The following is a 12,478-nucleotide window of genomic DNA, read 5'->3' as shown; positions in this document are numbered from 1 at the left end:
TAAGATTTATGAAGTAGACAAACAAAAACAGACAAACAAAAAGACTGATAAAGTATATGACAAGAGAAAAAAATATATATATTTGCAAATATATATATGCAAATAAAGGAAGAACCTTGTCAAAAAGAACCCCGAGTGTAAGATTTATATACTATCAGGACAAACACAAAAACACAGAAATACCAGTGGAAGAAAAAGATGGGAGAGTGGTTGTAAATTCTGTGTGGGTGAGGAAGGTTGTTTTGATTCTTCCTGGCTGTATCTTGATATTTTTGTTAAAGGACTCAACTTTCCTAAGATAAAGGGGGATTAGGAATTGGTTTACCTATAGGGATGGCATTGATTGGGGAAAGGGAATTACCTTGAAGTAATCTATATGAATCTATATGAATATTATATCAATCTATATGAATATTAGAAAATAAAAATTTAAAAAAGGAATAAACTAGACTAAACTAAAAATTAAAAAAAGAAATTAAAAAAAATAGAAATGCAAAAGGAAAACACAGGTGTATGTATCAAAAAGTTCAGGTTAGAAGGTTATTATGGAATCGATGTACTGGACATCTCACTGTGACGGTAAATAGGTTAAAAAATTATCTATATAATAATAAAAAATTATCTATATAAAAAAATGAGCCAGAATAGTGGGAACGAATTAATAATAAAAATTGTCCTATGAAGTAGTGGTGGTTGTTCTCTTGTCGTCTTTTTTTTTTTTTTTTTCCTTTCCTGGTTGGTTTTCTGGGGGAGGGGCCTGCCACGTGGTTTTCAGTCAATGATGTTCTCTGAGTTAAGTCCTCCCGCCCCCCTCAAGGGGGTGGGCTCTGAGGAAACTGGTTTTTTCAGGCTTTTGTTCTCTTGAGGTTTTTATGTTTATTCACTTTTGTTTTTCTCTCTCTCCTGACCGCTTCTGATGGTTTTTGTAGGTTTAGAGGAAAGCAAACTGCACCCTGACCTCCCTCTCAGACAGAAACCTCAGTCTGGCTGCAGAGCCCAAATAAATCCCCCCTTGGCGGCTGGCATTGCAGGTTCCCAGTCACGGTCCCTGGGGACTCAGGATTTTTTGCTTGTACCCAAAACCACGGCAGCGGCGGCTGTCTGGGCAGCTCCAGACTGCCCCAGAAGTTCCAAGCAGCAATTGCACACTGAGATTTTCCTGCTGGCCCGGGCTGGGAGTGCCTGGTCTTTCTGGGTCCGAGAGCACCGGCCTGGCGCCTGTGTGCACCTCTCTCAGGGGAGGGTTCTGATGGCACAGCAGGGCACTCGCGTGGGGACTGCAAAAAGGCTGTGCTTCTGTTGGCTGGCGAGGCTCCCAGCCCCTCACAGGAGCCGGGCACCACGCACTCTCAGTCCCGCTGGTGGTTCAGGGACCGAGACCTGGTTTCTCCGCTGCACTCTCTCTGGCTCTGCGCCAGGGGTGGCGGTCCTGGGTCTGGGGACTTAAGCCCCTACCCTAACACCCCGATTCCTGCAATTTCCCCCCGATGATCCTTTGCTCTTTTTTGAGTGCTTTCTACCAGACTCCCAAGTTAATGCTGGTCCCCAGGCGCAGGGCACTCTCGTATTGGGATATTACTTTCCAAGGGGTCGCCTCTGGTGGCTCCTCCTCCTTTTGTTTATCTTCCGATATCAGTCCGACATTCCCACTCCGCTTTACCTGCCCATTGGTGTCTTCTGCCCCTATAGAGATCCAGACGTGTATAATTCTGATCTCAGACTGATTTCATGGGTGATCAGAGTTCTTTGGAAGGTAATCAGCTCACTTTAGGGTACAAGTTGAAAGGGCGCCTCCTCCTACTTCCCTGCCATCTTGTCTCCCCCCCTAATCTTGGCATTTTAACAGTTGACCTCTCCCCAAATGAAATCAACCATGACCCTCCCACTTCACACTTTCCATTCTGCTAACCACACCTTTGTTATCTTTTTGTAAGAGTGGTCCTCACAACAATATGACACGAACTTGGTGGGAATGGAGTGGAGCTCCTTTGGCAAGTTCTGAAAAAAATGTCCAGAGTGTACTAAACAGCTGTGTAAATTTGGACAAGGCACTATACCTCTCTCAGTCAGAATTTTCTCATTTGTAAAATGAAGGGATTGGATTAAGTGAACTTGAAGAGCCCTTCCAGTTCTGATGTTATAATGAGTCTGTGAAATCCTAGCTCGAAACTCTAACAGGTGTTACTCTTGGCGTTTAGTATGTTGGCATCACAGCAAAAAACAAACAAACAAACAAACACCCCCCAAACCATTCTTATTCAATTTCCTTATATTAGAAACTTGATAAAGCCATACAGAGTGGTGGGTATCTTATGAATTGTTAAAGCACACTTGACAAAAATATTATATCAAAGGTGGTTCTTTTTAATTTCTGCGGCTGTGACATACTCCGGCTCAGAACAGAAATTTAATGTATTGAGTTTAGTTGCTGCCTAAGACCAGAGTATTGAGTTAACATCATTAGATGCTTAGGGAAAATAAATGTCATCTAATCAGAAATCTCCCCTCTCTAGGGAGATTTGAAGAGTAGTGGGCTCTGGCTAGATAATGCCAAAACATCCCATGGCAAGATTGAAAATGGAGTCACTAAGCTGCTTAGGTTACTTGTCAACCTCCCAAAAATTAAAATGGCTGGCCAATGACTGGCCTCACTGGTCTTTCCCATGGAAAGGACTGGTTCTTTCAGCTTAGAGTGAGCTCAATCTGCAATTCTTGTGAAGGAAAGGGGGGAAAGTCTATAAAATCACAAGGGGGGATGTTTGGAGTTTGTGGGCTGAAGGGCCGAGAAGGCTGGAGAGGGACATGATTGGAGATGGACATGATTGGAGAGGAATATGAGTTTGAGACAATTGGTACTTGAAGTGGTCACTGAAAACTCAGAGATGGGAGAGAGGCACATCATTTCCCAGAGTCACTTGGTCCTTGGTACTTCAGCTAACAGAGCACAAAAGATGCCCTCTCTTTGCTGCCTGCCTCCTTCTCTCGGCCCACCACGGCTACATGACTTTCTGATGAGTGTCTGATGAGTTTCTGTAATAGATGGTGATTATTTGCAGGAGAGTGACTCTCTGTTCCTTCCTTTTCTCTGTGTTTTGATTGTTTAAGATTTTTTTTCCAGAAAGAAAGACGTGCAAAGAACCCAACCACCCCAAAACAAAGGATTCTTTGAACTCCTCCTTTCTACCGACTCTGAACCAGATTGCCTCGCCTTTCTATAAAGCTCTTCAGTGCTTTGTAAAACTAATGATGATAATGATAATAATTAGCTCTAATACTTTCATGGTGCTTCATGCTTTTTGAAGCACTTTCACATATATTATCTCATTTGATTTTCAAAACTACTCTATAAGCGGGTAACACACAAACTATTATCTGGCTAGACAGATGAGGAAACGGAGCATGAAGAGGTTAAATTATTTACCCAAGATCATCTGGCTAATTAATGACAGAATCTGCACTGCACCCCAGGTCTCTGGATTGGGAGTCCAGTTGTCTTTCTACTAGAGTGTGTAGCATGGTTATTTTCACAGGTGTGCCTGCTTTAAGACATCACCACACATATGAAACAGATAAGTTAGGGGGTGAAGATTTACTTCGCCAAAAGATTCATGTGCTTCACCCAAGAATTCATTTTAGGGTGCTTTTAATTTTCACCACAGGGCAGCAGCTCCCACAGTGATAAAGGACATACTTGTGGGCAGACAATTAGAAACACATTAATTGTTTGTTTACAAACCAGTGGACTCACTGAGACTAACAGACAGTGTTACTGGTGCTTAAAGCTACAGTGACATCGCAGACTTGCTTACAGTAACTTGACAAAGCATTTTGATTCAGTGGTTGTTTTCCACACTCTGGCACAGGCTCTAATACATTCCATAGGGTGGCCATTAAGGGGTTGTGGAAAAAGCGAAGCCAAACTGTAGCTGTCAGCACCCTCAAGACAAAACAGAACAAAACAACCACACAGACTAAGTCCAAGGTATCCTTCAGGTCCTTAAGTTGCCTGGTCGACTCAACTGAGATGACCTACCTGGCAGTGTGGGTAGACATCAAACACTTCTATGTGTCTAGTAATTGATTTATAGGAAATAATTACATTTGCTGCAAATTAATGGGCATGTTTGAAGAGAATCAGGTTTAAATTGTGTGTGTGTAATGCACAGACAAGAGACCAATTCAGTAAAAGAAAAAAAAAAACCTAGTCAGCCCACTTGTTTGGAATCATGTAGACAAAGCAACCAACTGATTGAATTTTTCCACTTTTCAACCTGTTGCTTTGGCAACGCATAGATGCTACTTCACAAGACAAGTGATCTTTGGACAGAAATCTGGGCCCGCAGCCAGGGACCAAGGATTGGAGTGCCAGCTCTGCCTCATGCTAGGGAATTGCACAATTTGCTTAATTTTTTTTTGTTTCCTGAATGTGTTTTTGTGCCTATAAAATAGAGATGAATGCTTCTTGGCCTGGGTATTATTAGAATATGTACTGTGGCATAGGAGAAAGGGTTGTGAGTTCTTTATGAGTATTGCAAGGTGTTGTTTTGAATGTGCTCTTGATGTGGGATCACCATTTTTTTGGGGGGGGGTCACCATTTTATTAGTCTGACTTACTGTCTCCATGCAGCAGCCTCATCCTTCCCTTTTGGTGTCTCTTCAATAGTATCTTCATTTTTCTTTTTTGGTCTTTGTAATTCTGTGAGTGGTGAGAATCAGGGCTGCTGTTTCTCTTTGCTGTGGGTATGAGGGTAAAGATTTATGTGTGGTTAGTCTCCCCATTATCTTGTATATTTTAAAACTTCCATCACAGGGCAAATTTATCCTGGGTTCACAAAATGCCCAGCTCCCTGTGACCCTCTGATTTTACACTTGTTTCAGGTGTCATATAAATAAAATCCAGTTGATTAAAGGACCCAATAGAATTCTACTGACTTTGAAGGATGTGACGTTTATCAATCCCCACTTTGGCAGTAAGGTAAGGAGCAACCCCCTCCCTTGCTGTTCAATATGGTACTCACAAGCCACTGGTGACTACAGAGCACTTAACATGGGCCAAGTCTGGGGGCACCTGGATGGCTCAGTCGTTTAAGGGTCTGTCTCTTGATGTCGCCTCAGGTGATGATCTCAGGGTGGTGAGGCTGAGCCCCGTTTCGGGCAATGCACTCTGTGTGGAATCTGCCTGAGGTTCTCTCTCTCCCCCAACTCATGCTCTCTCAGTCTCTCTCAATATCTCACTCACATCAATCAGTCGATCTTTAAAAAAAAGCACATGGTGAGTCTAAATTGAGACGTGCTCTAAACGTAAAATATACCCTGGATTTAGAAGATTTAGTGCAAAAACATGTAAAATATCTCATTAAATTAAAAAGATTAATTACATGTCAAAATGATGATACTTTGGATGTTGTAGGTTAAATAAAGAATATCTTCTGCTAGATCAGCTCTCACTTCTGCCCTTAGAGATTCTATGTTGCCACTAATGGTCTTCTCCAACGTAGACATTGCCTGGATAATTTTTACCCTGAATTCCCTTTCCAACATACTGTTTATGTCCATATCTAATAGTTCTGTGGCAGAGGGCACAATCCCTGAATTTTCCTCTGTTGGGTGTTCCTCCTCCTAGTCATTTTGGTGAGAAGCGGTTGAGGGGATGTAGAGCTGAGTATATCAACCATGATCCAGGCAAGGTACACCTCTCCATGAATGATCTCCTGCCCCAGTAGAGATCTAGAAGTGTATAATCTTACATCTCAGGCTGATTTCATGGGTGTTCAGAGTATTCTGGTAGATATTTAGCTCAATTCAGGGGACCAGTCGAAACAGGGGCTCCTTCTTCTCTGCAATCTTGCTCCTCCCCTCTGAAAAAAACATATTAAGATTATTCTTACCTGCTTCTTATTTTTTTTTAACATGACTATTAGAAAGATTAAAAATACATATGTGACTCAGGTTACAGTTCTAGTGGAAGGTGCTGTCTTAGAACAGTTTTGTGAAGGCCACGCAGTGCACTTTGAGCAACAATGTAGCTCTGACTTCATATAGCCCTTCTTCAGTATATCTGAACTCCATGTTTGAGTGCTTATTCCTCAAGGGCAGAGATCCATTTTCTTTTAATGTTAGCCCATAGCTCCCAACCTTGTGCTGATAGTGTAATAGGTGCTTGCAAAAGTTTGGTGAATGAATCAATGAGTGAAAATCAGTTGAATGTCCCTTGGGGGTGGCACGCAGTTCTGTTCTGATGGTTATTGTGTAACAACTGGTGCTCTTCACTGAATGCCTGTTCTGACCCTGGACTAGGCTTTGTGAGAGATGCCTTCAAGGAAATTATAGTTAAGTCAGAGATGCGAACTATACCACACAAGGGATCTGATAGCTGCCATATTGCACAAAAGACACTAGAAATATGGTGAACGTCAGAGGAGATGTATCAGTGGAAGAGGGGTATTTTTTTAAGAGACTCAGCACTAAAGCTGGGTCTTAAACAAGGACAGATAGGATTTGTCTAGGTCACAGGTCACAAACTGGTAACCACTTTTGTTTGACCCTTATAGTTATAAAAAATAGTGGCCAGAACTTTGAAATTGGGAGATTGCACATAAAGACCTGGATTTCTGGGTATTTTAATTTTCTTATTTTTTTAAATGATTTTAAAAATTTATTTGACAGAGAGAGAGAGTACAAGCAGGGAGAGTAGCAGGCAGAGGGAGAAGCAGAGCCAAAGGCAGATGCTTAACTGACTGAGCCACCCACACTCCCCTCTGGGTGTTTTATAAAGGCTGGAAGATCTGTCAGCCTTGGGTATTTTCATGGCAATTGTTCAGGACTCAGTAGTAGTTACCCTTTTCGGAAGAAACATGCTCTCTGCATTTTGACCCACTTGCCATCACTCTCTACTATCTTACATTCGGTCTATGTGACCAATTTGTATTTTCCTTCCTGACCCCAGGAGGCAGAGAAAACAGCATAAACAAAATCTTGGAAAAAAAGAAAGCATGAGGGGGCGCCTGGGTGGCTCAGTGGGTTAAGCCACTGCCTTCGGCTCAGGTCATGATCTCAGGGTCCTGGGATCGAGTCCCGCATTGGGCTCTCTGCTCAGCAGGGAGCCTGCTTCCTCCTCTCTCTCTCTCTGCCTGCCTCTCTGCCTACTTGTGATTTCTCTCTGTCAAATAAATAAATAAAATCTTTAAAAAAAAAAAAAAAGAAAGCATGAGGAAGAGTTTTGTCAACTGTAGTAGTAACGGGAGAGGTTGTCTCTTTGTGCCTAGTGTATGTGGCCAAAATGAAGACATTTGCTAGTCCAAATTCTAGTATAGTGGTAGCAGGATATAAGGAGAGAATGCAAAGCACATCCTATTTGTCCCCATGTGACATTTACTTTTACTAAACCAGTATACCAGGTCTGAGAATTCAGGATCTCTGTGACCAAACTGATCATTTGTGTAAACGTGGCCGAGAAAGGTATACTTGAACTAGTTGGTTGGGTGATGATGGGATTACATGGCAATACTCTGTGCAGTTGGAACCAGATGAAATGTTCAGCTGTTTAGCTTAATTCTCAGTTACAACCCTAACTCTGATTTGTTTTAGTCATCTATTTTTTTTTTTTTGTAAGGTTGATATCATGTTCCTGGAAATGTACTGCTAAATGCCAAAATTATCACTGTGGCTGAAAGGTACATTCCACCCTCATTCCATAAAGATGTACTGATGTTAGTCTCTATTTTTGAAGCCATTAGAGGACCCTGGAACTCACTCAGGGTGATAGAATTTGTCTGGATTTGTCATACCTCATATGCCTCCTATGAAATTTCTGATCTTCATCAGAAGAGGCAGATACTGGAGTGCAAGCTCTGATAGATAACCTGATACTGAGAAAACAAGTAGTTACTTCTATGACAAGATATTATCCAGAAATGGGTAATCTGTAGTAAAAGCAGGTGATTAGAAGTCATCGTTCTAAATGTAGCAATCTTTACTAAAGTGGTCAAGAGCAATAAACCTGTTTTTAAAAATCCCACTTCTGGGATGGTATTCAGTTCATGCCCATTGCCTCGAAGTTTTGGCTCTCAAGTGTCAAAGCAACAAACACAGATCGATTTCGGGCTGAATTAACTCTCTCTTTGCAGAGGCCTTGCAATAGTCCAGTGAAGTGTGGAAAAGCTCCCTCTACCCTTCTCTCTTTCCTACCGAGACACAAAACATGTTTGGGTTTTGTACAGCGTTGCAAGAAATCACCAAAGATAACAGGATAGGGCTGCTTTCAGATGAACAAAGTACCCAAGTTTTTAAAATCTTGCTCACGATGACAGATCCTTTCGTTCACTTGTGCATACATTTTGGTGTAGTGAGAGAGGAAAAAACCACAACCAATAATCACTTTTCACTGCATAAGTGAGAAAAATGAAGAGCAACAGGGACTGATAGCCTTATAGGGAATGTTTATTTTATTTTATTTTTTTACTATTTTGGCCCTGGTGGAAAAGGATGGCATTATTCTAAACATAGTTCTTGAACTCCAGATCCTTTTTGGCATTTGGCTTGTATCAGTTTCTGATAGGAAAAGGTAGGGGAAGTGTACATTTTCCCAAATCGCTGTGTGGTCACAAACTTGCAGCTGGCTGTGTCTAATCAGTCAAGAAGCCAAGCCAAGAATTCCATCCAAATGGAATGTATGAAAGTATAAACTCTTGGTGAATATAAAATTAATCAAGTCTAGAAAAATTGGCAGGTCAATAGAAGTCAGGTCAGGAAAGGAAGTTTTTAGAAGAAAGTAAAGCTGAAGCCCAAATGTATGTGGATTTTGGCAGATTCTCTTGCTCTCTCCTGTGCCCCTTCATGCAGAGGTCTATGTCTCAATATACAGATCTAAGTGCTCCTGCTGAGATATGAAAATAAGGAATGAAAGAGAAGTAGATTCCTCCCTGGCCTCGCTCTGTTGAGGAGAGTTCAGGTTGATGCAAGGGTTATGTGAAGAGTCAAGTTTTACATCTTGTCTGAATTGCAAGCTGTTGGGATCTCAACACATTAGGAGCTGGGTATAGTTTACTAGTGCCTTGGAACTTCGTGATAGTCTTGTCTTGATAGAATGAACTTAACTCAGGGCTAAATCGACTAGTTATCTTTAGTTTATCAAAGACCATTAAGAGCAGAGTATGTGAAAGTACTTAAGATTTATTTTTATTCGCAAGCAAGAGTGAAACAGAGTGTGGTGCATTCGAAAAAACACAAGACTGAGAATGGTAACTTCCATGTTCCTCTTCCAGTGCCGATAGCCCTCACTAGGTCTATATTTCCTTGTTGTAAAATGAGGGTGTTAGAGTTTGAAGGGTGTGGGGGCTAGCCTACACAATAATAGCTCTGAATCACTGTAATTTCAAGAAAGGCACATTTGGAGACCTGGAGAAGAATATGAGGAACACGTTGATTTATGATTTTTTTCATATGAAATAAGTCTGCTGGTTTAGTTGAAGATAAAGCTGGTCGATTTTAAAGGTTACTACAGATTACAGATAACTCTTCCTCTTGTCATTCAATGGTGCACTTCCTGGTCCTCTTTTACCAGACTTATGTGTACAAGTTAACAAATCAAGGTTAAGGAACTTGGTCTGTTTAAGCATCAGACTCATAAATCATGGGCAGACGATCTACTCACTCTCTACTGTCTTATTGCTTTCTGGGATACCTTCTGCCATTAATCTTGCCTGCACAAGGAAGGCTGCCATTCAAGATGGCATAACAAAATGAGCCAGGCGTGAGAGCCAGAAGAGTGGGATTATGTGCTAGTTCTGCTATTGATTTTTTCCAAAATGATAGATGCTTGTGTTCTTATTTTTGTCTATTGAGTGAGGATCCCAGATTAAATTATGACTGGTGTTCTTCTCTGCCCCCCCCCAATTTCTGATTCCTTTTTAAAACATTCTTTAATTTATTCATTTGAGAGAGAAAGAGAGTCTGTGAGAGAGGGAGAAGTGTGGTGCAGAAGGAGAGGGAGAAGCAGACCCCCACTTTTTCCCATGACCCTGGAGTCATGACCTGAGCCAAAGGGAGATGCTTCACTGATGGAGCCACCCAAGCATCCCCCAAATCAGAGATCAAATCCTTTCTAGGAGATGGAGGTACCTACGAACATTTACCTTTCTTTCATGGTATACAGAGGTGAAGCATGATAACAAACCTAGCCTTAAAAAAGTTGTGCTGGGGGATGGGAAAATTAACCTCATGTTTACAAAGTTCAACTCATATAGTTACTATCTGAGGGAAAAAAAAAGAAAAAAGAAAGCCAGATGAGACAAGTATCTATACCACAGTTCATTGCTTTGTCCTAAATCATGGGAGTTTTTTTTTTTAATTAATTTTTTTTAGTTTTTTATAAACATATATTTTTATCCCCAGGGGTACAGGTCTGTGAATTGCCAGGTTTACACACTTCACAGCACTCACCAAAGCACATACCCTCCCCAATGTCCATAACCCCACCCCCCTTCTCCCAACACCCCTTCCCCCAGCAACCCTCAGTTTGTTTTGTGAGATTAAGAGTCACTTATGGTTTGTCTCCCTCCCAATCCCACCTTGTTTCATTGATTCTTCTCCTACCCACTTAAGCCCCCATGTTGCATCACCACTTCCTCATATCAGGGAGATCATATGATAGTTGTCTTTCTCTGCTTGACTTATTTCACTAAGCATGATACGCTCTAGTCCCATCCATGTTGTCGCAAATGGCAAGATTTCATTTCTTTTGATGGCTGCATAGTATTCCATTGTGTATATATACCACACCTTCTTGATCCATTCATCTGTTGATGGACATCTAGGTTCTTTCCATAGTTTGGCTATTGTGGACATTGCTGCTATAAACATTCGGGTGCACGTGCCCCTTCGGATCACTACGTTTGTATCTTTAGGGTAAATACCCAGTAGTGCAATTGCTGGGTCATAGGGCAGTTCTATTTTCCAACATTTTGAGGAACCTCCATGCTGTTTTCCAGAGTGGCTGCACCAGCTTGCATTCCCACCAACAGTGTAGGAGGGTTCCCCTTTCTCCGCATCCTCGCCAGCATCTGTCATTTCCTGACTTGTTGATTTTAGCCATTCTGACTGGTGTGAGGTGATATCTCATTGCGGTTTTGATTTGTATTTCCCTGATGCCGAGTGATATGGAGTACTTTTTCATGTGTCTCTTGGCCATCTGGATGTCTTCTTTGCAGAAATGTCTGTTCATGTCCTCTGCCCATTTCTTTTTTTTTTTTTTTTAAAGATTTTATTTATTTATTTGACAGAGAGAGAGATCACAAGTAGGCAGAGAGTCAGGCAGAGAGAGAGAAAGAAGCAGGCTCCTGCTGAGCAAAGAGCCTGATGCGGGGCTCGATCCCAGGACACTGAGATCATGACCTGAGCCGAAGGCAGCGTCTTAATCCACTGAGCCACCCAGGCGCCCCACCTCTGCCCATTTCTTGATTGGATTATTTGTTCTTTGGGTGTTGAGTTTGCTAAGTTCTTTATAGATTTTGGACACTAGTCCTTTATCTGATATGTTGTTTGCAAATATCTTCTCCCATTCTGTCAGTTGTCTTTTGATTTTGTTAACTGTTTCCTTTGCAGTGCAAAAGCTTTTGATCTTGATGAAATCCCAATAGTTCATTTTTGCCCTTGCTTCCCTTGCCTTTGGCGATGTTCCTAGGAAGATGTTGCTGCGGCTGAGGTCGAAGAGGTTGCTGCCTGTTTTCTCCTCAAGGATTTTGATGGATTCCTTTCGCACATTGAGGTCCTTCATCCATTTTGAGTCTATTTTTGTGTGTGGTGTAAGGAAATGGTCCAATTTCATTTTTCTGCATGTGGCTGCCCAATTGTCCCAACACCATTTATTGAAGAGGCTGTCTTTTTTCCATTGGACATTCTTTCCTGCTTTGTCGAAGATTAGTTGACCATAGAGTTGAGAGTCTATTTCTGGGCTCTCTATTCTGTTCCATTGATCTATGTGTCTGTTTTTGTGCCAGTACCATACTGTCTTGATGATGACAGCTTTGTAATAGAGCTTGAAGTCCGGAATTGTGATGCCACCAACTTTGGCTTTCTTTTTCAATATCCCTTTGGCTATTCAAGGTCTTTTCTGGTTCCATATAAATTTTAGAATTATTTGTTCCATTTCTTTGAAAAAGATGGATGGTACTTTGATAGGAATTGCATTAAATGTGTAGATCGCTTTAGGTAGCATAGACATTTTCACAATATTTATTCTTTCATCCAGGAGCATGGAACATTTTTCCATTTCTTTGTGTCTTCCTCAATTTCTTTCATGAGTACTTTATAGTTTTCTGAGTATAGATTCTTAGCCTCTTTGGTTAGGTTTATTCCTAGGTATCTTATGGTTTGGGGTGCAATTGTAAATGGGATTGACTCCTTAATATCTCTTTCTTCTGTCTTGTTGTTGGTGTAGAGAAATGCAACTGATTTCTGTGCATTGATTTTATATCCTGAC

The 12,478-nt window shown here is 41.4% G+C and overlaps 1 protein-coding gene across 1 annotated transcript in view; it reads left to right on the top strand.

The window, feature by feature from the left end:
• GUCY2F (guanylate cyclase 2F, retinal) overlaps positions 1–12,478 on the top strand; it is a 97,130-nt gene that overhangs the window by 29,431 nt on the left and 55,221 nt on the right. Inside the window, 1 exon segment of the mRNA XM_059156827.1 lies at positions 4,879–4,975. Coding sequence (XP_059012810.1) covers positions 4,879–4,975 — 97 coding nt within the window.

The sequence above is a fragment of the Mustela lutreola genome, chromosome X, assembly GCF_030435805.1.
Source record: "Mustela lutreola isolate mMusLut2 chromosome X, mMusLut2.pri, whole genome shotgun sequence".
NCBI lineage: Eukaryota > Metazoa > Chordata > Mammalia > Carnivora > Mustelidae > Mustela > Mustela lutreola.
The sequence above is the reverse complement of the archived record's forward strand: the minus strand, read 5'-3'. Positions and strand labels throughout refer to the sequence as shown.